The sequence below is a fragment of the Sebastes umbrosus genome, chromosome 21 (assembly GCF_015220745.1).
Source record: "Sebastes umbrosus isolate fSebUmb1 chromosome 21, fSebUmb1.pri, whole genome shotgun sequence".
Lineage (NCBI taxonomy): Eukaryota > Metazoa > Chordata > Actinopteri > Perciformes > Sebastidae > Sebastes > Sebastes umbrosus.
Window position 1 is genome coordinate 4,747,143 of NC_051289.1, and position 23,742 is coordinate 4,770,884.

Consider the following 23,742-nt stretch of genomic DNA (forward strand, 5'->3'; position numbering starts at 1 on the left):
AGGTGATGAGTAGAGGTTTTATTATTTCCTCTTGTATGCACATGTTCTTGCACAAGGACTTTAGGCAATATGTGTCCTCACTCTTAATCATGCTCCAGTACACTGCATGACCACACTTCATGTCTTTTACGCTTAATAAAATAATCTTTAATATAATATATAAACACTCTAACAACTCTAAAATCAACAATGTACTGTTGGAAAACACAGCAATATCTCACATTAAAGGGGCAATACACCCTCTAACAATGACAGTTCTAACGGGGGGAGGCAATAATATTAAGCCTGACATGTGGCCCCAGCCTGGCCCCCCTATTTGAAATGGTCTAGAACCGCGACTGCCCACAAATCCTCTTACAAAGATGTTTATGATAAACTTTTTCTCAATTAATTCCATGTTTTTGTATTAAGATCAAGCAGTAAAGTTCTGGTGTGTGCACTTTTTTCTTTTAATAAAAATAATGGTGATAGACCCATGTCTATGATAAGACCTACTAGTGGCTGTAGCAGGGCCCTACTGACCCACATCTATGATAACCACTGATAGCAACCCCGTTTAATGGACTGATAACAGCCTAATCGGCTGAAAATATAGAGGCAACGGGCAGTGGAGCATTGCAAACACACTGGAAATATCTTTAAAAAAAATATATATACCAACAAAAAAAAATCACAATAATCTATACAATGTTGACAGCGTTTCTTCTACGCTAATAATTAAATGCAAGTTTGTATCTTTAACATGTCTCAAGCTTTTTCACAGACTATAAATAATGTTACCATCATAGTTATTGATTGCAGTAATACCTCTAATAGCTTTGAAACAAGCTATACGGTGTGCACGAACACTAAGTCACAGCTGTAACACTGAAATAATTAAATGATTCAGTCGGAAACACACCTACTGTTCTCCTCCCACTGCTAACAAGTGTCTTGCATTATTTCTGTATTCATATGTTCTACTGTTAAATGTAGAAAAGGCATCAAGTCACACTTGTTGCATTCAAGCTATAATCAGAATCATCCTCGCTAAAGGTATTTCAGTCTCACTTCTTCTGTCCTTCATTATACCTGTAAACATTCATCTTGTGGAACACTGAGGAGTTCTGTGAGCGTCCACTGCTGTGATTAGTTTCTTTGTTTGCTCAGGAGATCAGTTATCTCTGGCCGTGTCCTCTCGCCTCTCTTAGAGTAGATAATTATTGTAACCACAAATGGACGCTTGACACAGTCGTCAGGCCTTCGCCTCACGGTAGCAGAGTTCGTCTGTGAATCTCGTTGATGGGAGAGTCGCTGGGGGAGCCTTCAGATATTCCGCTGTCCGCAAACACAGATTCTGTGGGGGGCCAACACATAATATATTATAATAAAATAATTCTATATAGGATAAAATTGTATAAAAATGCAGATCAGACTGTGAACATACCACTGCTATTGGTGCTATCGCTGGCGACGGAGATGCTTCGGGTGGTGAACTGGGGACCCGGGGAGGCTGCTGTGATACTCGACAAATGCCTGTTTCTCTGGGTGGCCGTCCGACTCCATTCTGCAGAAAAGTGTATATGTCAAACCTTGTGTCAGTTTGTTTAATTCATGATGTTAATATTCATTAACATTCGCATGAAAGCAGTTGTAAATCTCTCAGTAAATCAGAGGTACAAGAACACAGTTTGGTGCCCACCTGAGTTCTCTGAAAGGCGCAGTTTCCCGCAGCAAAGATGAACTCTCCACTCCCTGCGGACACTCTCCTTCACAGCACAGTGGAAAACAAAGACAAAGAATCCTGTACAGGACAAATGAAATGGGAATAAAAATTTACTCATGGGATACATTAGCATATTATAGTTTGGCTAACAAGGATAAACCCTTATCAGGTTTATCAGAAAAAGAGTCAAATTCTCTACAATGTGGAGTACAAAACTAGTACATTTATGCGAGTCTCACCTTGTAGAGAATTGAATATAGAGAAAAGGTAAACGAAGGGTAAGTAGAGGGGTCCCCAGGCGAACAGGGCGAACCCCCAGGTGAGGCCGAGCAGGACGATGAGGCCAGCGATGCTTCGCATATCCGTCATCACTCCCCTGTTGGGGGCCTGGTTCTGGGGGTTCTGCTTCTTGATCCGGGCCAGCTGGACCATAACGACAATGAAGATCACCACGCACAGAACAAACACCACAAGGAAGTAGGCCACCACGCCCACATAGAAAGCGATGTCATTACGCAGCCAACAGCTACAGGGGGAGACAGATAGAGACACAGAAAAACATATTTAACAACCAAAAATAATGCATGCTTGCTGTCTTCTAGGTGGTTGTTCGTGCCTACTAGGGGGTTGCCAGATTTCTTGGTGGTCAAGTAGGTTAGCAGGGTGTCACTAGTACTAGTGGGTACTATGGTGTTTAACAGGACACGGCAAAGTCATTGCTTGGGTGTTCGATGTGGTTTCTATGGTATTTCCAGGTGGTAGCTAAGTGGTTGCATTTACTTTACATGTGATATGTGTGTTTCTGTGTGCTTTCAGCTGGATAGAGCTTTTTCGTACTGGATATTTTGACTTGAACACTTGAAAAGATTTTCGTTTGAATGTTTCAGCACCATAGACAGAGTGCAGTAAAGCGATTGTTTACCTCTCTCACCTTCCGGTGGCCAAATGTGTTAATGACAGATATAATGAGGGAAAACTGTTCAGATGTGTAATGTTTAGTATTCATCTGAGGAAAATATTTAGAAAATCTGAATTTTAGGTTGACACAGTTCGATTTCTTCTTAATGAAAAGGATTTTGACAAATTAAATATTTTTTTTAATTTAAAGTTACTACAAGGAACTCTCATTTTGTTTTGATTTTGGCGGTCCCTGTAAACAAAAGCGGTATTGTTTCCGAGCACCAGAGTCCCCTTAGAAAACCTCTAATTTTACTGCAGCAGGGTCCGACAGTCTGCCTCGCTTAGTCCTGGTTCTGGTTCTACCATGCCTCCCTTCCCTTCCAGCGGGCCCAGCAATACGGCCTGGGCCTCCAGCAGCGTAGTGTTGGTCTTGGTTCCCAGCAGGGACCGGCAGTCGAAGGTGGCAGCGTAGCCGGATCTAGGTCTGCCCGCGAAGGAGTACTCGCTGGAGTCTGAGCTGAAGGAGTTTCCGGTGAACTGGCATGATTTCATCTAATTTCACGTGGAATCCGACCCGGCGGCACCAATGACAAGCAATAAGAATAACTATGTAGGAATAGCCAGTCTTCTCGCTGATGGTCTTGTTTACTTGTGTAGGCCATATAGAGGCATCAGTATTAAATTGAGACTGTTTCATAACCTCTAAAGGTCCTCGTAGTAACTGTAAGTACTGCATACATTTATAGGATGTCTGGCCCCCGTCTAACCACTGTTTTACCCTTCGACCAAAAAACAACAAGACCTGCGAACAGATATGGTTCAAAATGAATGAACGACGTCATGTGCTGATTGCTCTATTATGGGCTGATTAGAAAAACAAACTACAACAGAAAAAAACACAATCTATGTGAAACGTGAATCTGTACTTAGAGGAGGTTATTAAGATTTAGGTGTAACTTACAAGTCATTTGAAGTGCCATTTGTCAATCTTCCATATGTGACCAGACCATAGTTGTCTTTGTCCACTGCTATTACAATGGTCACCACGATAAGAGGAAGGCCTGCAAAGACCAGGATGTTAATCAGCAGAACCATCTCAGTATGTCCAATTGAAAACGTTTTGAAGTTTAGGAGCGTTACCCACCCCAGCCTATCAGGGACATCTTGAGCATGTATCTGCTGAGGTAGGGAGTGAACACCCGGACGATGCTCAGGTACATGTGCAGGGCCTCAAGCCCCGCCCAGGTGAATGTTGTCAGCAGGAAGTAGTGCAGGAAAAAGGCGGTGCTAATGCACAGGCCGACCGCCGGGTAGAGCGCCAGCCAGCCGTCCAGCAGGAACACCAGGTTGAGGAGGAGGAGGGACGTGCAGAGCTGAACCAGGATCTTGGCCGGAATATCCCGCAGCAGTTTACTGCAGAGAAAGAGTTTGTTAGGATACTTGTACTTTTTTAGCTTTGACATAAAGCTCAGATTCAAGTAGTCTTGGTAAAGACATAGATTCTTACTTAAACAAAAGATATGTCAGCAAGGTGACAGCGAGGAAAATGGAAGAGATTCCACAGCCGATGTAGGTGATGAAAGTAAGAATCAGTGCATTCCTTGGGTCAATCTCCTGTCTGGACAAATCCTGTATTCAAGACACACAAATATACAGTGAATACACATTGTACAACAGCAGGCTTTAAGCTTTAACATTTCTCACTTTAACCATTTACAAAAAGACAGAGTCAGATCACTTTTGTTGCCTCTTTAAGCTGTTATTTTTTGTTGTTCACTTAATTCACTATACATGTTGTAATTGTGATGTGAAGCTCTTATTGTCAATATATGACACACGTTTAAACAAATATGCACACGAACCAGCAGTATTGCAAAGGATGTGAGATGGTTGCAGCTGCAGGTTGTTTCCTCCGGTGAGGTGTCGACAAGAAAGCAGCCGTCAGACCTCCAGCCTCCTCCACCTCCCGAACAAGAAAACAAACAGGGACATTAATACGTGTGGAAATTTAACCAACTTAACCAACTTGATTTGGTGTGCACGCACTCACCATTGTGGGTGAAGTCCCAAAATGCACAGGAGGCCGTGTAGTTTCCCTGCGAAAGAATTAGAAGAGGAAAAAACGTCACAGAGGAACTTTGAGTCATCTTTCAACACTGATTTTTAACCATTTATTTCGAATTTTTTGTCTGACTATTGCATTGCAAATTACTTGTGTCAGGTCAACTTTGTCTCCTACACCGGGCTGGGCCTTTGTGTTATGTGTGATTCCTTTCTAGGTGAATGTGATCATGAGAAAAAATAATAATTTTTATGTGTGTGTGCACACTCACAGTTATGGGCTCGATGTTTCGGATGGTAAACTGAATGTTCTCAGTGAGGTTGCTTATTGACAGATTGGCCACGCTGGCTGCCAGGACTGGACTGATAACGGTTCGGTCACCTAATGCTGCATCCTGCAAAAAAACACAAACATGTCACAGCTGTTTCCTTTTCTATTGAACCACACCTGGCTCAGAATTAAAAACAAATGTTGGACTTAACTGAGAACAGTTAAAAATGCTGCTTATAAATCATTAAATGCACCAATAAATACGTCCAAATTCTGTGAAAAAAATCAGTAAGAGATGACGATGAGGCAATGAGATGATGTGAAAGTACCTGGAAGAGGACAGGTTTGGCGTAGTAGTTGAACTGGACCCTGTTGGCCTGGTGCTGATGCTCAGGACTGAGCCCCGTGGTGAGGGAGGAGGGCAGGAACACAGACCCCATAGCAGACCCTGACCTCCTGAACCGGGATCCGCTGCGGCCACGGAGCTGGGCACAGAAAAAGTTAACAAATGGTTAATGGAAAAGTTTCCTCTTTTCAGTTGTGTCCCATCATCTGATTAAAGTCACTTTATGTCACATTTCAAAACATTGGGGCTCATGCAAAAAACGCTTTTACTTTTTTCTGGGAGTTTTGCTCGTACACGTTTTCCAAATTAGATTCACCAAACTCTGAACTGTACAAACTTTAACTTTAATCGCTCGTTTCAACATGATGAATGCCACTTGTTCATGAGTGGGTGCCTCATCCATGAGATTCCATCATTAATTTACATAATCAAGGTCCCTAAAAACCTGTTCCCTCCGTTTGTGGTAGAGTTTCATTCAAAAACATTTTACCAAATAGCAAAAAAAAATATGAAGAATGATGATATGATGAACAGAATATACATTTTGTTTAAAGGTACTAAATGCGAGATCGTGAGCAGCCAGTTTCTATGGTAGCCCAAAACGGACAAACCAATAGTTGGTTCTAGATAGTCGGCCATCGTAGTTCTCCTACACGCTTGGCACACGGGGGAAGTTTCAGTTGGATGCAATCTGCAACCTCACCGCTAGTTGTCGCCAAATCCTGCACACTGCACCTTTAAATCACTCGTACGTGCCATATAATAACTAATCTGTTCGCAAGAGTTCTTGCATGAGGCCCATTGGGCAGTGAGACCAGATGTCTGAATTGAAATCTACCTGGACATTATCAGTGTTGAGGATGTCAATAGTTGATGTCGGAAAGTTGGTCCCATCGACTTCCTTCACTGCCAGAACCAGCAACTTTGCAGAGAGGATCACTTTTTCACTAGTGACAACCACCTTAATACCCACCTCATCTACCAGTCGAATCAGACTGTAAACAGGACAGAACACAAAACATTTTTTAGAAAAAACAAATGGTTTGTGAAAACGTGTGTCCATGTGGCTGAGGGTTGAGTGAGTTGTACCTGGTAGCAGTTATAGCAAGGACCAGTGAGTTGGCCTCCATCAGGTTGCTGATTATGTTGATGATCTTTTGTGCCACTGCCTCAGAGATAGTGGGGCCGTCCAGAAGCCTCCCTACGTTCACCAACAACCGTCTTATCTGCAACATCCATCAAATGATGAAGTTTGCTTTAAAGTATTCCACAAAAGTCACTGTTTTATGCTGATATTTTTTCCTACTAGTGTATACTTTAATAGTTCAGGAGCTTCACCTGAGGGGCGCCGAGCTGAGGCGCGTTCTGTGTTTGATTCAGCAGCTCATCTGCTTTTTCCTCCAGGACCTCTTGGCTTATAGTTGTCGCTGAGGTGGTTGTGGAGGTAGTTCCTGTACCACGTCATATGAATCAATTAGTCATGTATGGTAGTCATTATATGATGAAATAGATCAACATAGCAATGGATAAAGTTTAATAGTTGAGGCTTTCATCAAAAAGTCCTCCTATTCTGCAACACAGAAAAGCATTATATCCATACAGATTATTAAGGAACTATACCAGTAACAAATCTACGTATCCTCATACTACGGTTCGTATGATATCTTACAAAAAGTTTATTCCTCAATTTTCTGTGCGTTTTCCTACAAATGTCCAGCAACATGTGTCAATTTCCGCTCGTTACATGCGTGCTGTCTTTTCAAAATAAACTTCCATCTTCACGGGAGACAACTTGGTTATGTTTAGGCTACAAAACTACTTGGTTAGTTTTAGGAAAATATTGTGGTTTAGTTTAAAAAAAAAACTACAGACGTGGCATAACTTAAGTACAGAAGTTATGTGACAAACAAATCAATGTTTAAATAAAAACGGTGGATTGCGCCCTCCGGGTTGGCCGTGAGTCACTGCCCCAGTCAAGGTAGTTTAAGTATCTCAGGGTCTTGTTCATGAGTATGGGTAAAATGGAGCGGAAGATGGACAGGCGGTTTGGTGCGGCATCAGCAGTTATGCGGGCGCTGTACCGGACCGTTGTGGCGAAGAGGGAGCTGAACAGAATTGATTTTGTGGGATATATGCGAAATGCAGTGCATTATTTTTAATAGGTATAGCTACGAACGGTGTATGAATACAGCCTGAATAATTATATTGTTATGATGCCTTTATTACTACATCCATGGCCTGCACAGTTCATCTCCTTCATGAGTCATTTAAACTTTAAAAAGCTTTCAAAAAAGCAAGCTTATCAAGCCAATTTGATCCAACGTACTGAAAAGCTTTATTTGTGGCTAAATGTTGAATCCTCAACCATACATACCAGGTGCTGTTGTGGTTGTGCTGGTGAGCGTGGTGGTTTGGAGAGTTTCTGTAGTTGTAAAATTGACTCCTGGTTCGTTGGTTGGCGGGTTGAAGTCCGTGGTCAAACTGCTTGTGGTTGAGCTCACATTGAAGCCAATTCCTGCAGTTTGATTGAGACTGACGCCGGTGGCAGCTGTGGTGAAGTTGTCAGTTCCATTGGTTGTTGTGACGTTGTGGGTCACACTCGCTGTGGTGGGATTTCCAGTCTGGTTGCTCAGTGGAGCTGCTGTCGGTTCAGTGGCGTTGTCGAAAACTGTCGTCACATTGTCCGCAGTTGAGTTGTTTGTGGATGCCGTTGCATTGAGAGTTACATTAACTTGTCCAGCAGTGGTAGACGTTGTGTTATTGAAGTCTGTGTCTGTTTGGTTTTGAGATACAGTAGTCGTGGTGATATTTGTGCTTGTTGTTGTGTTACTTGTTGTAATTGTGCCATTGTTTAAATTCCTATCGCTGTCATCTGTTGTGTTATTGGTAGTGTTGTTGGTCACAAATGGTGTTGAGGCTTCGGGAGTTGTAGTGATGTTGCTGTTGGTCATATTGGAAGACTGCGTTGGCTCCGGAGGGCAGCCGTCAGTCAGAAGTACAGCAAGGCTCTCATTTGCCTCACTGAAAAAGAACACATGGCAAAATATTGTATGAACTGAAATACTTTATTAAAGAGTAACTTCAGTATTTTCCCATGATTTTGTGTCTAACTGACTAATAGCGACAACAGTTTGTGAAATTGGTCCAGTATTTAGGGAGAGCGCTGTAGATGGCAGCTGCTCACGGGCTGTAATATGGTGCTATTGGGGCAAGCTGGCGTCGTCATTTACATCCACTAAAAGTGCTTGTTTTTGCCATGATTGTTATTATAAGTGTCTGACATTATGGAAAGAGTCTCACTCAAGGAGAAGTATCGTTCTGAAATCTGGCTAGGTGGCGCGTTGCCGGAAGACAACGGTGGAATAGAGGAATACATCCATGGTGGAAACGTGAGTGTTTGTTGTGTTGGAGTATAGAAAGCGTAGTTTTGTGTTATCTAAAAGATTTTTAATGTCATGGCTGAATATTTAGACGATTTCCACAATGTGGATGAGGTCTTTGAATTTGATGGTATTTATTGAGCCATATTATACAGATATTCAGATTTCACAACGAGACTTCTCCTTGAATGGGACATGGACACAATAACAAACAGACCGGATCAAGCAAAAGGTAAGAAAAAGGTTTTATTTCTCTGTAGGGTCCTTTCCATAATGTTGTCAGACACTTACAATAACAATCTGAGCCTGTCAGTGGCAAAAACAAGCAGTTTTAGTGAACGTAACGTTACATTGACGTTGCTCACTTGCCCTCACGCTTGTTTCGCACCTGTCGGTTTCAGCGTTATCCCTGAATACTGGACCAATTGTTTTTAAATTCCGCTTTTAGTGGACGTAAATGACGGGGCCAGCTTGCCCCATTAGGATTACATTGCAGCCCATGAGGTACTGCCATCTACAGCACTATCCCTCAATACTGGACCAATTAAAAAAATTGTTGTCCCAATAAGTCACTTAGACACAAAAACATGGGAAAAAAGGGTTAAGATTGAAAAATACTGAAGTTACCCTTTAACTTTTTTTGTATGAGGCCAGTGCCTTACGTTTTAGAGATGCTCAATGAACAAAGAAGCTATTTTCCTCAAGAATAGTTTAATTTATCAGTCAGTAAACAATAAAATGTATCCTTCAGTCAGTCAATGTATTTGTGTTCAATAGAACTGTAGTTGTGTTCAGTTTATTTGTTGTGAGTCCAGTATGGATTTTTGATTCTGCAGACTACAGATATGCTGCTTACAATGTTAGGTAACATCCATCTGTTGTTGCATGCATACTAGCAGCTATTTTGTTTTGTGATTTACATCTCCCCTCAGCCTCACTATTCCATAAACAGTTCAGTATGCAAATTCCTGCATTCCCTAGAATTACTAACATATCATCAGAGACATCCTTTGTTTCCCTTCTGCCTAACATGCATGACTGTAAACCCCAAAAAGCCAGCACCACGGGAATATTTTATTAATTTACCATCGAAGCAGAGTTGGGTCAGGTTGGCACACATCAGAGGTCTGTTGGTCACTTTCAACCCAGGTCAGGTTGGATGCCAACAGAGTAGGGACAGTCAAACCAGGAGGACCACACACCACTGAGGACACACCGTCAATAATAAGTTTACACAACAGACTTTTATATATAATAGAGGTTTCATAGGAAAAAAACACAAAGCTGCAGACTAACCCATGCGTGTCAGTGGGCTTTCGGTTGTTATTCCACTGTTGCTGTCGATGAGTTGTTGCACAAATTTACTCAGGGAGCAACCATTGACTGGTCCAGACATCTCCAGTATCACCACGCAGCTGTACAACCTAAAGACCAGCAGGGAAAGAGGTTAAACAATCCCCCTTCAGATACTGATATTTATCATCAATACATTATCATCAGTGGTGCAATATCCTGTATTGAAAGGTCATGATTTTCTGTATCAGTCTTTGTACTTTCTCTTTCTTAATGGGCATAGGAATTATGTTATAAATATGTGTTTTCAGCATGGTTTGTCTGAAAAGCTCTTTTTTATATGCAGATAAGATAATGTAAAAGACAACAGGAAGAAACACATCTACCTCTGTTGTGTCCCATGGCAGTCCAGATGAACACGCTGGATAAAGACAAAAAAAATAGATGAAGTATATTGAACAGCTGTAGATCGATGTGAGTAGAAGGTTTTGAGTTGGTACCAAACTATTATCTGCAGTCAGATTTACCTGGTAGCGCCTTAAAATATCTTGGCAAACTGACCTGGAAACAAAGAAATGTGTGAATTATCACTGCCAAAAACCTTTTCACATTCAGTATTAAGGTAAACTGTTCAATAACTTCCCAACATGTATGAACTGAAAGTGATTCCATAGAGACTTACCCTGACATTGTGTTACACGCGCGGGCTGCATTAGCTCCAGACAACTGTTAAATAAGTTTCGAAAGTCAGTACATAGCATGTATATATGATAGGAAGTATTGTTAAATCATACTGTGCTGTACGTACCAATCCTTGTAGGACGCTAACATTAACAGAGGAATTGTTAATATTGATTGTTGTAGCAAAAAACTGGCCTGAAGAGGAAAAAAAACAAAGGAAAAGTTGTCAGGGCAGTTTAGGACATACTTCTAACAAAGAAGTGAAACTTGTATGTTTCAGTTAAAAGAGTTAAATATTTTGGGAAATACGCTTGTTCACTTTCTTGCAGAGAGAAGATCGATATTATTCCCATGTCTGTCAATGAAATATGCAGCAACAGCTAGGAGACGGTTAGCTTAGCACAAAGACTGGAAACAGGGGGAAACAGCTAACCTGGTTCTGTACAAAAGTAAAAAAAAAAGATCGACCTAGCAGCACCTCTAAAAACTCAGAGTTTACAACTTGTGACGTGTTTGTTGATGTTGTCAGAAATGGCGGAGGCCATGGAAGTTTTTTGGTGCATAATAAGTTGAAATTTTAGTCGTAGCCTAAAAGTTTTTCTTCGTCATTGTATAATATTTCTGAGGGAAATATTGATAAAAAGTTGATTTCCTGCATTACATCACCCGCTTGCTAGCTTGCTAAATTGTTAGCCTCTGTGGCTTCTAGACGGCGACAGTAACGTTAATATTTTCGTTGCCTAGCAACGGTGTTCTCACGACTTAACCACTTGGATGCCAAGCATATTGTGTACACGACTACCCATGTTGTAACCACGAGCTACAAGTTTTTTTGAAGGCAGCATAAGTTTGGTTTCAACCTTTGCATCTAAATCTGGGAGAAAAAGCCAATAAGTGTATTTCCCAAAAATGTCAGACTGTTCCTTTAAAGTCTGTATAACATCCCATACAGTCAAAGTACACACATGCAGTACAATATATGCAGATAGGCAGGAAGACTGTTTTCTTACTTGTAGAATTACAGAAAGCGCTGCAGTCACAAAAGCGAGGCGCTTCTCCTGATACACAGAAAAACACGGTTACAGCAGCAGAAGCAACAGTGAATTCTGCTTCAATATAATGGGAGTCTGTGTTTGTGATACTCACTGGGACTGCTGCAGGATTCTGGGTTACGTCGTGGAGTTGGGTTGGAGTTGGGCTCTATGAGAGAGCTACGTGAAGAAACACTGATAAGATACAAAGTGTGCATGTATACAGATATTCACACTCCATCAGAAGAACAGAAGGTATTTCTCACCATGTAAGCCTGGAGGGTCTGTTTGCTCCACAGATATCTTCCAGGGAGGATGTGGATGTGCAACTCACAAACCCGCCACTGGAAGGTGCCATATCCCCACAAAAATCTCGCCCTGCTGTGGACAAAAATCAACATGAGTAAGCTAAATACACTGTTATACTGTGTGCTTTTCAGGGTTTATGTTAAGGTTAGGCTTCTAGTTATGAGTCATGGTTTGGGGCAAGGGGAATGAATCATGTCGATGAGGGTCCTCACAAGGAAAGAAAAACTAATGTTCTGTGTTTTTGTGGTCTTGTACTTCTGTCTTTGCGAGGGCCATTTTAACATTTTTGGAAACAAACATTTAAACTTATTAAATATGTATGCATCTATGAACAATATGCGTGTGTATTCCTGTTGGTGTTTTGCATGTCTGCACAGGTACAAGCGTGGGTACATTTTGCATGTTTGCAAAATACTGTACAGATATAGATACAGCCACCGCCAGACCATTTAGCCTCCCAGCCTAGTTAGTACTGGCAGGATCCCAGCTAGTTCCAAGCAAAGTTCCAGCTGGGAACTTAGAGTCCCTACTGTTTCTTGACAGGGCGTGTGTAGATTCCACTGTAAACACGCCCATTCATTCAACTGCAGGGTGTCATCATGAGACGGCACTTCCTTCACAGAAACACATATAGCCTATACACCACTGAAGTACACTGAAGATTCCTTTGTTTAGGCCATGGTTTGCGCTGTATGTTTCTTAGATGGGTACCCACGAGTCTCCCCTTTACAGACATGCCCACTTTATGATAATCACATGCAGTTCTGGGGCAAGTCATAGTCAAGTCAGCACACTGACACACTGACAGCTGTTGTTGCCTGTTGGGCTTGTGTTTGCCATGTTATGATTTGAGCATATTTTTTTATGCTAAATGCAGTACCTGTGAGGGTTTCTGGAAATATTTGTCATTGTTTTGTGTTGTTAATTGAGTTCCAATAATAAATATATACATACATTTGCATATGTGCCCACTCCCATGTTGATAAGAGTATTAAATACTTGACAAATCTCCCTTTAAGGTACATTTTGATAAGATAAAAAAATGTGCGATTCATTTGCGATTAATCACGATTAACTATTTTAATCGATTGACAGCCCTATTTAAAACATAAACTAACACTAAACTAATTTAACGTTTTAGATTCTTTACATATATAAACGCAGGCTTATCATTTTAATTATGATCAGTTGAGAAACACAACATGTTTAATTATAAAGGTGGATATAGCTGTAATTTATAGGTTCAAAAGAAGACAAAATGGGTCTTTAAACTGTAATGTGTGTCTTTTTGTGTATGATCATCAGGTGAATTAACTGATTGAACAACGCTCACCGACTCTCTCCACATCTCCAGTGATTCTGGCTTGTATTTGTTGGTCTCCGGCTTGCTGCAGTGCAGAGACTCCAGCACGCTGCACCTCACACGCTGAGACAGCGCGTCTGAGCTGCAACAGCACCTCGCACGTCATTTGACTGGAAACAAAGCATCAACACCATAGTGAGGAGGGGAAATCTGAAGTACATGTAGAAGCTAACAAAAAACCTGACATGATTTTACCTTATGTTACTTTTTGCACTGCAGTTCACCTGTACTGCCTGCAACAACAGAGAGAGAAAAGTTGAAGTCATCTGCCTGCATTGTAGGAGATATTGTATTCTGAAGCGTGAAAAAGGGTGTTGCCTGTTTCTGGGACAGACTGACCTGAAGTTGTATGCCACCTTGACAGAAATCTATAGAGCCGTTTACTCGTGCTGCATCACCTCCGTCACTACGGCAACGAAATGCATTTGACACCTGAGTGAGAGATGGAGAGACAGAGGCAGACACATGCTGATAATGTGTTTGGAGGAGATGGGACATACAGTTCAGTTCAGATCAGATCCACATCAGATGAACGTTGTAGAAAGCATCGCCCTGTTTACAGGCAGTTCAACTCATCTTAGAGGACCAGAAAGTATCTGACAAATTAAATTAATAAAAGAAATCACTCTGATGAGTTATTGTTTGTATAAAAAGAGACAACCCCAGGGGAAGTCGGCGCTGTCTTTGTTTTGATTTCAGCTAATTATTCTCAGCTATTCAGTTAATGAAAGACATTGTCAGCTCAGGTATGCTACTGTACTTCTTTGAGTACAGAGTCAGCCGAAGCGAAAGAGAAATCCTAAGCCAATAAATGTTAATAGGTGGTTGCTAAAGAATACCACAACCTTAATTAACCTTAAAAACAGTGGTCATGCAGATACTGAAACTGTTCAGACAAACAGACTGAACTTCAGGTACTCTGAATCCAAGACTGAACTGAGGACAGACAGAAGCAGCACTTCAGATGATATGAACAATTATATGGTCGCTTTATTGTGATTTATGGAAGTCTAGTCCCTATTTGTAGTAAAATAAATAGATAAATAATAAATGAAAAAAAAAGATAATAATAAATGCTCCTGGTAAGCCAAACTCAAGTGACTTAGTAGGTCAAAATGTTGATTTACCGTGATCTATTTTTTTCTTTTCTTGACAGAAATGGGCTTCCATAGTATGACATCACTTAGCTTAAAAAAATTAACTTAATCGTGACTATGAATCTTTGTACTGAACTAAACAAAAATTATTGTAAATCTGCAACTACTTTGAGTAATTTTATAAGAGGAAAATGACAACATTTTATAGTTCCATCTTAGCCAATGGGAGGATTTGGTGGTTTCCTTTAGTCCTCTACAATCGTTTGTGTTTTAGACTGTTGGTTGGACAAAACAAGACATTTGAAGACATCAACTTTTTCACTACAGTATTTTCTTACATTTTACAGACAGAGCGATTCATTGATTAAATCGAGAAAATAATTGCCAGATTGGAATCAGAAAAGTGAATTTTCACCTCTAGTTCAGCCTTAAGAATGTCTGTATTTAAAAGCGCTTCTACATTATCCTAAAATTATATAATAAAATACAAAAATATCCTTAAATTCATTGTTTAATTTTAAAAGGAGCAGTGTGTAGCATTTAGGGGGATCTACTGGTAGAAATGGAGTATAATGTTAATTTTCTTTAGCGTATAATCACCTGAAAATAAGAATCTTGTTTTTGTTACCTCAGAATGAGCCGTTTATATTTATATATGGAGCGGGTCTTCTTCACGGAGTCAGCCGCCATGTTTCTACAGTAGCCCAGAATGGACAAACCGAACACTGGCTCTAGATAGAGCCATTTTCATGTTTTCGCGTTGGCCATTATAGTTCTCCTACATGCTTGACACACGGGAGGAGTTTCAGTTGGTTGCAATCTGCAACCTCACCACTAGATGTTACCAAATTCTACACACTGCACCTTTAAAACCAATGTGCTGAAGTACAGAGTGCAAAACACATACATACACATACTATGGAAAAACATAGGATGCACAGTTTTAATACTGGAAACCCAGGGAGGGACAGGTTATAGAAGGTCAGTGACTCCAAATGTGAATTAATTTCATGTGCATCACTGGGTTGGAATGTTCTGCTCCTGCAACCTGATCCTGTGCCAGCAAGACTTGTTCGTGACAAGGTGACATTTAAAGCCATTAAGCACATGACGCGATGAAGGAGTGGGAACTGAAAGGTACAGGAGAAACCCAACTAAGTGGATGAGGAGAGATTGTCACTCTCACCAGGTTCTGGACATCTTGTTCAGTCTTATTGCCGCCTATGACCTCCACACTTATGGGCATCCAAAAGTAAGCATCTGCAGAGAGAAATTAAGTTGTAAGGCCTAAAACATGCCTGAATAAAACACTCTGATTGGACGAAAGGTTGATGTTTCTTACTGTTATTGGAGCAGAGTTGGCTGATGTTACAATTTACTGATTGGGATCCTAAGACAATAGAGGAAACAGATGTTTAAAAGCATTAGGTTCAGGTATTGTTTTCTCTACGAAAGTAACACAATGTTATACTAGGTCTCTAATTATACACCCACACAAGTATGCAGCAAATGTGCCAGACTAACTCGATGTAAGTGTTCTTCCAGGCGTGGTTTGGTTGACACGCAGAGATGTGATTAGAGAACTTTGGGTACTGGCTGATGTCTGAATGGACAAGGCGTCAGACGCAGGAACAATAGTGTGACGGGCAGGACTGTGGTGTGAGATGTTGAACGGGAAGCTGTGGTTGGTGTCGTTAGTGGGGTCAAATTTGTTGAGGGTGTAGTGGGTGAATTCTGGAGATTGGATGTTGTGACCGATAGAGGCTCTGTTTGACTGTTGACTGTGGCGCTACCAGTAGATGTTGAAACTAAAAGTAAAATACAGACAGTAGCCACGTCTTCAATTGTATTCAGGTATAATAGTTTCCAAGAAATCATTTAAAGGACAATTCTGGTTTTGAATTGAAATGATCTTTAAATTTCTGTTGCTTTTTTTTATAATTTACTGAAATAATGTTATCATAGTCAACAGAAATTAATGAACAAAACTATTAAAGATAGGCCCAAATATAAATTATCCTTAATTTTCAGTTTTTTAGTTTTTTTTTATCATTTACAGACATTCAAATGTGATAATAATATGATAATCATCACTTATGACCCACTAGAAGTGTGTATCAGCAGAGACCCTGTCCTCTGCCTATATTTTCTTATTTTGCTGTGTTTGGGGTGTTTCTGGGCGTCAACCTCCTAAAATACATATAGCGACCAGGTGCCAGATCGTAAGCACGCATCTAAGCTACGAAAACGGCAGACACAGTGGCGAAAAAACGCAAACACAGCGAGGCGAAACACCAAGCTGATAAAGCTTGTTCCACAACGAGAGTGAATCTGGGGTTGGCTTTCTGGCGAGCCTCTTAAACGCAACCATAGACTGTATATAAGAAAATGGACGTAGTCACCGTGACGTCACCCTTTGGTTAATGGACTGCCATTTTGAAGCCTTAAATTCGGCATTTTGGCCGTTGCCATCTTTGTTTTTGGTTGTCGCCATCTTGGTTATTTGCAACCAGACATTTTTTAGGCAACAGAAATGTTACAATTAACTTTCATGAACAGAAAACACACTGTGAAAGGGTTAAAGTTGTAAGATAAAAACACAGACAACTCCACGACCGGACAACGCCGTGGTAGCGACCTGTCAATCACAAGGTAGCCACGCCCTAAAGCATCCCCTGCTTTATGGTCTATTTGACTCTAAATGGGACCATAATTTACTAAATGAACATCATGCTGTATTGAAGAAGACTTGAAACTAGCGATTGAGACCATAAACTCATGTTTACAATGTTTACTGAGGTAATAAATCAAGTGAGAAGTAGGCTCATTTTCTCATAAACTTCTATACAATCAGACTTCTTTTTGCAACCAGAGGAGTCGCCCCCTGCTGGCTATTAGAAAGAATGCAGGTTTAAAACACTTTAAAAAGGCTCTTCAAAAAGGCACTGTCAAAAAGTAGTACTTTTTATAATTTTCCGACTTGGGACAGTTATTGTCAGCACCACCCACCTCTGACCTGAGTGACAGATCTTGCTATTGCAGGACTTGAGGTAGTTGCAGTTGTCGACACTTCTGGTAAAAGAGAGAAGGTTGTTAAGTTGGCTGATAATCAGAGGGAAGCACAGTTAATGAGATAAATAGAGGTATTTTTTCATTGGATATTATTGTCTTGCTCACCAAGTGGAGTTGAGAATGACCGTGAAACTCCAGTTGTGGTTGCTGAAACAGTAAATGTAAATTAAGCGCTTCAAGAGTATGGTGTACTTCTACCTTCAAATCGATCCCTCTCGTTGTCTATATCTATCTGTTACACTGACGTTTTGTACAGTTGTGTCTATTAGAAGCATTATGGTCAAATTACGGTCAAGTATTTCACCCTTTATTTCTTCCTAACTCTCAACTGTGCTGATAATATTAGCTATGACTTTCTTGAAAATCAGGTTTAAATGTCTGGTATTCTTATTGGTGAAATAAATGAACATTAAAAAGTGTTTTGTTTGTTTTGCAAGATGATCTATTATTAATGTTCTTATGATTTTTAGATGAGCACAAACACAATTTTACAGTCTTGAAAGCCCAATAAAGCTATTCTATTCCCTTTGTGTGTACTTCTTTCTGTCCTCTCTACTTACAGGAACATTCAAACACATATTCAGACGAATACCCACAACGTGCATGTACTGTAAGTGTGCAAGTCACATGAATACACACCATTAGTTACGCTTCTTTTAGGACGTGCCCCACGTCTCAACCGTCTGTGGTCTACAAGACACATGAAAACATGCAACATTCAACATCCAACATGCTCTAAAAACATGCAAAACTACTGAGCGTTAGGAATTAAGACACTTAAAATGTTAAATTGTATGAATAAAATGCATGCTCAAGGACTTCCATTATGACAAATGATAAACATGCCGTACTATGTTTTAGCTAGAATTAGTCTTTTGTATTCATGAATCATGAATTATATAATAAAAAGATAGAAAAGATTACGTTGTGTTATAGATGCAATTAGTTAGGAAAGTCATTCATGCACAAGATCCCAGCTTGACCAACATTTACAAGCAGGATAAAGTAGGTAAAGAAGAGCTTATGCTTGTCTGTCTCACCAGCACACTGAAGGTTGGGGTCTCTCTGTCTGGCCCTGGCATGGGTCACGCCCCAGTACTGAGCGTTCCAGCCAATCACAGTGCCGTCCTCGCAGTGGCCATGGTCGCCCAGGTCTGCCCACATGCGGAACATGTACAACTCCACCTCCCCGAGCGCGGCCTGCCGGGGTCGGTCTCTGGGACGGCAGCCCAGCCACAGGGAGCCGTGGGGGGGGATGGCCTGAGCGATGACTCTCCTCTCTGCCACCATTTCCCCATCAACCTGAAACATTTACGCAGCCTGTGTTGCTAACATCGCAAATAAAGAGAGTTCAGATTTACTGGGCGCACACTGCCACCAAATTTTTGTTTCTAGCTTAAAAGGCTCAGTCTGGTTATGGTTAGTTTGGGCCATCATTTCTGCCGGTAATAATAAGATCATATTCACTAAGTGAATTGCTAAGATCTGGGAAGGTGGTGACATTGCTGAAAATTAATTTGAGGGGGCAAGAAACACGTTGCACTCAGATGATCATACAGGTTTTAAATAAACACTCGGGTAAGCCAAACTTCAGGCTCTATAATGACGATGAAAATACTTTTGATGAGTACAATGTTATCATAACTGATAGAAATTATGGCCAAAACTATAAGAATAAGACCAAAGTTGTAATAAACTGGAGGTGTCCTTCAAGTTGTTGTGATTAGCTTTAGCTTAATGCCCAAAAGGACATGGTAGTACAGGTAGCTGTCAAAATTAGCATTATTTGACTAGCTTTGATTAGTACAATAGGAGCAGCAACAGGTTTAATTAGAGCAGGACTGTATCTGTTTTCATGCAGGCTATGGTACTCTGCGGTGTAAATCAAAAGTGAGATGAACTTCACGAACTTCAGTGAACCGGTCAGAACAGTTTGTTTTTACAGTGCATTGTTTTGTCTTTCATTCCAAACCCCACCCACAATATGTGGTATCTACGCAAGATAAACTGGGTTGTGTAAACAATCTATTCTTGCCAACACTATTTGACTTCGTTTTGTGTAGAGCTCGTGGCATACTCAGTGGTGGAAAATAACTAAGTATATTTATAAGTACTCAACTTAAGTACACATTTGAGGTACTTGTAGTGTTATTTTGCTAATAATACTTATGTACTTTTACCTCAGTAACATTGTTGATGCAGGACTTTTACTTGTAGGCCTAATGGAGTATTTTCTTAGTGTGGTTTTGTTACTTTTACTTTATTTAAGGATCAGAATACTTCCTCCACCACTGAGCATACTAGTACACTAGAAGTATTACCTCCAGGCTAAAGGTCTTGCGTTGTACATCCATCCTCAGACAAATCCTATGCCAGTGTGTTGAAGACAGCCGGATAGGAAATCTGTGTCGGACCTTTAGCAGCCACCCATACAGCGCCTCATCGTCTCCCTCCAGACCCAGCTCGGGCCTGGGTGCGTGGACCGAGCTGTAAGAGAAGGCCACCCAGGATCCGGGGGCGACCACACGAATGTCGACACACAAAGTCATCTGAAAGAGAAGCGGCATGGCGGCCCTGTCCTGCAGGGTCCAGTGGTCCTCACAGCCATTTAATACTGCCTTAGTGTCTCCCAGGAAATGGCCTGATGCTGGAATGGGTGAAAGAAATGCAAAGTTTAAAGTTTTAATCGCACCGTAGAGCTGCACTGGAAGCAGAAGTAATCTCAATGGTTTAGTTAAACCTGAGAGCCAAAGAACTTTTAATGTAAAAACACAACACTGAATATTATCACCTTCAGCTGATGTGGAGTTGCCTATTTTATACATTCAGCCTATATGGAGCAACATTATCATTCGTAGTGTTTCTGGCCACCTGGTAAATTTAAGTCCAATATTCACTCTCGCTTTTTGCTCTGTTTTTGGTCTCCACCATCTCCCCCATTCTTGCCCCAAAAAAATGTTTTGGTAATGTCTGTTGTTTTTTGGTTGGTTTGGCTCATGCAAATATGGATTAACCTGCAAAAAAGAAAAGACTGTGAATAGGGAGCAAAACAGACGTGGTTTAAGCCCGTCAGTGGTGACTCGATGAAAGCTTTTCTGTACTTTATGCCGTCGGCAATTCTCAATAGACTCTTTTCACCGCAGACATTTTGACTTGTCATAGCAGAAAAAGCACAGGTGAAACTGATAACATTAATGACGATAAACTATTCCAGTGAATCAGCATGCACAATAGCAGAACCTCCCTTAAGTGGAATGCAGCCATCATTAATGTTATTAATTATTACACCTTGTGCTTTTCCTGCTGTGACATAAATGTCTGCTGCGAAAAAGGTCTATTGAGGAGAGGATGACATAACTCAGCATGCTTCCACAGATATGCACAAGAAGGCCACATCAGCTAAAGGTGAAAGCAATATCGATGCATTCTTCGTGACATCTACAGCAGAAACTGACTGAATCGCAGCAAGGGAGGCTTCATACTCTATGTGTACTATACGGTTAAACACAGACTCAGCTACAACAGCACCGACTGTTTTGTTAAACTCAACGGTGCTTAGTTTCATGACTCAAATGTTGTGAAGAAAATGCACTGAAAGCTGAGATGATAACAATGAATGTTTTATGACCAAAGACTGTGCGGGATATTTTGGATGATGAGCCCGTGTATTTCTCAGTTGCCACTGCGATGCCAAAAAACAAGGGAAAATGTTCCCAGTGTACGTGAGATATTTCTCTGCGTCTGATGGAGAGCAGTGCAAGTTACTTGACTTGACAATGAAGAAACTGCAAATGGCAAACACCAAGCTCTGATGAACCGTCTGGAAAAGCCTGCAGTGAATATTAGACACATCACAGCATGCAGCAGATAATGCCACTGTCAACTTTGGAAAACACCACTCTGTTTATTGAGCAGTGCCAACAATCGCTTTCTGAAAGCTCACATCATAATAACTGCAAGAACGCCTGCCACCAGCTGTCAGTGGATATACAGTCACTTGTTTTAAAGCTCTACAGCCAACTTGATCAACATGTTCAGGCTTGTCTCTTTTGTCTTCAGAGTGCCATTTTCTCTCTGATGACCATTTAATGGTCGGACTCAAGAAACAGACGCAGCACAGAGCGGATCAAAAATGAACTTCAAGTATCTGTGAACTGTGACTTGGCATGTAAGGACTTCTTTCTCTGGCTGTGCAAAAGAACAAAGAACTGCTTAAATCAGTCGAGTACCAAAAAATATCGAGCTCCAGCCAGCGCTTGTTTGACCAATCCACCACTTCTCCCGCCTGCCCTGAGTGGACTCTTATGCTATTAATTCTACGTCAGTTGCTCCAACCATTGAATAACACCGCGGGTGGGTTTACATCAGAGATAGTTGAAAGCCCAGTTCATCACATACTGTTGCTAAAGGGTGCTGCTGTGCTTCCGACGCCGAGGGGCTCTTACCAAACGGCGGTATTTGAGACTGAGAACAGGTTTCCTGGGCAGACTGCGCAGACCCCACCCTTTGAGAAGTGTCCAAATATTTTCGTTTCATTATGAAAGTGTGACGGACCTACGGTTATTAATAGGAAACACTAATTGCCTACAAACAATACTAATTAAAATGCAAGTGTTCTCAACATGTTTTGATAACTCATCCCCGAAAGCTTAATTAAAGGGTGGATCCATCCACATTCTGTTAAGTTTTTATCAAATGGAAACTCAGCCATCAGCAGTGACGTAGGTTACAAACGTAAGCTAATTAATAAGGAAATGGATAATATGAACGCTAGCACTAGCTGCGTCAACGTTAGCTGTGCCAAGTTTGGAAATAACTGAAAGGGTTAGTTCGGATTTTTTTGAAGTGGGGTTGTATTTATACTCCCGCGTTCGGTGAGGTAAAATTACTGCATTTGTGAACGTAGTCTGGTGGCTTTGAAGAGAGCGATATAACGGCGGTCTGACGGCGAGGTAAAGCAGCTGTGGATGGGAGCAGCAGAAATACATATTTTAGTCACCTAAAAAAAGTCCCACCTAAATAAAAAAATCACTACATTTAGAATGTTTTCACAGCTTTACCTCGCCATCAGACAGTGCTTTCCAACTGAAGTTATATAACTGTCTTCAAAGCCACCAGACTCCATTGACAAAAAAAGTCATTTTACCTCGCAGAACACGGGAGTTGCTCGTCTACCACTGCATATATAGGTTAGTTAGTGTGTGTTATTGTGCGACTTTCAAACTAACATGGCGTCCACACAGCAGTACATTGCTTAGATTCCTTTCTGCTTCTCAAAACTGGCAGCATGCCGACCGCCATCTCAGTTAATGTATGTGACATTAATGCACTGACTATATAATGCACATGCAGCAGTGTCATCATGCAGAAACCTACACAGAAAACGTTTATAGAAGGGTTTGGGAAAAAAAGCATTTTGATGCTAAAACATACGTACTTTGTCGAAATTTGAATATTCAGCTGGGAAGCTACACAATGATATAAAAACCTTAAAAAACAAACAAACATGGACCCGCCCTTTGTCTCTATCCATAGCCATACAACAAAAGACAACTGCAAGCACATGGTGGCTGGACTGAATGTCTTGGCCTTGTGCACTGCCCAAATTAGCCTATTTAGCCTAATTCTTAAATTCGTGCCAACAAATTAATCAAAGAGTTGGAACGATTTCATTATATTGAGGTAACAAATTATATCTTGTGCGGATGGTTTGTAGGCTAAATATTGGCCTTAATAGTTAAGAGTTAACTTACCTTTGGTTGGTGTGGCAGCCAACAGTGAAAGCCAGATGACAAGAAGGAACTGATGTGTCCATCTCCACCATCCTCCATCAAAGCAAAGGTCATGCATCCTCCTGGGAACATAAGGTCACACAAATTCACAATAAATGACACATCCTCCTCTTGTTATGGTTATATTTTGGGTGTATTTGGCTTTGCATTGTTGTTTGTGTCCTACTTCTCCATCACTCATTCATGGATGTCCCAAATTACATTTTAAGCTTTGTGAGTGAGAACAACAACAACGTCCCAAATTTCTGAAATCGTCCCCCCTTCCGTGCAGGCTGTGTTTCTAGGTTGTAAAACTGATCACAGCGTCATTGTTCCGTCGGGAGATTATACCAAAATTTTCCTCAGCTGGTAAACTAAAACGATCCAATAATATCTGTGGCTTTGTCTACACTCACGCATTGACTGCAGGGCAGGAGTCGACGCAGCTGACTGGGTTACACC

The 23,742-nt window shown here is 41.0% G+C and overlaps 1 protein-coding gene across 2 annotated transcripts; it reads right to left on the bottom strand.

Moving 5' to 3' along the window:
- Positions 1–430: 430 nt before the first annotated feature.
- Positions 431–23,335, bottom strand: adgrg2a (adhesion G protein-coupled receptor G2a). 2 transcript variants are annotated; one of them, XM_037756206.1, is made up of 35 exons: positions 23,263–23,335; positions 19,831–20,156; positions 18,550–18,811; positions 18,149–18,199; positions 17,615–17,656; positions 17,447–17,506; positions 15,780–15,827; positions 15,624–15,697; positions 13,680–13,772; positions 13,536–13,573; positions 13,311–13,450; positions 11,935–12,049; positions 11,784–11,848; positions 11,648–11,695; positions 10,765–10,832; positions 10,639–10,682; positions 10,484–10,517; positions 10,343–10,377; positions 9,960–10,087; positions 9,750–9,867; positions 7,658–8,304; positions 6,622–6,734; positions 6,373–6,509; positions 6,122–6,278; positions 5,267–5,422; positions 4,939–5,061; positions 4,656–4,701; positions 4,468–4,568; positions 4,113–4,234; positions 3,750–4,018; positions 3,567–3,666; positions 1,945–2,231; positions 1,682–1,783; positions 1,427–1,546; positions 431–1,336 (listed from the first exon to the last, which is right to left on the bottom strand). In XM_037756206.1, exons 2-35 carry the CDS (start codon positions 20,074–20,076, stop codon positions 1,248–1,250), a joined length of 4,278 nt encoding a protein of 1,425 aa, XP_037612134.1. In that variant the 5' UTR covers positions 20,077–20,156; positions 23,263–23,335; the 3' UTR covers positions 431–1,247. The 2 variants fall into 2 exon arrangements, with proteins under 2 accessions (XP_037612134.1, XP_037612133.1); XM_037756205.1 differs by having other exon boundaries at positions 17,447–17,509.
- Between the last annotated feature and the right edge of the window lie 407 nt (positions 23,336–23,742).

Excerpts from the sequence above, each read along its gene's own strand:
- adgrg2a (XM_037756205.1), bottom strand. The coding sequence starts at position 20,076 with ATGCCGCTTCTCTTTCAGATGACTTTGTGTGTCGACATTCGTGTGGTC. Across the intron at positions 4,702-4,938 it reads GAAACATCGAGCCCATAACT|GGAAACTACACGGCCTCCTG; the intron begins GTGAGTGTGCAC and ends ATTCTTTCGCAG. Across the intron at positions 1,337-1,426 it reads CGATAGCACCAATAGCAGTG|AATCTGTGTTTGCGGACAGC; the intron begins GTATGTTCACAG and ends GGCCCCCCACAG.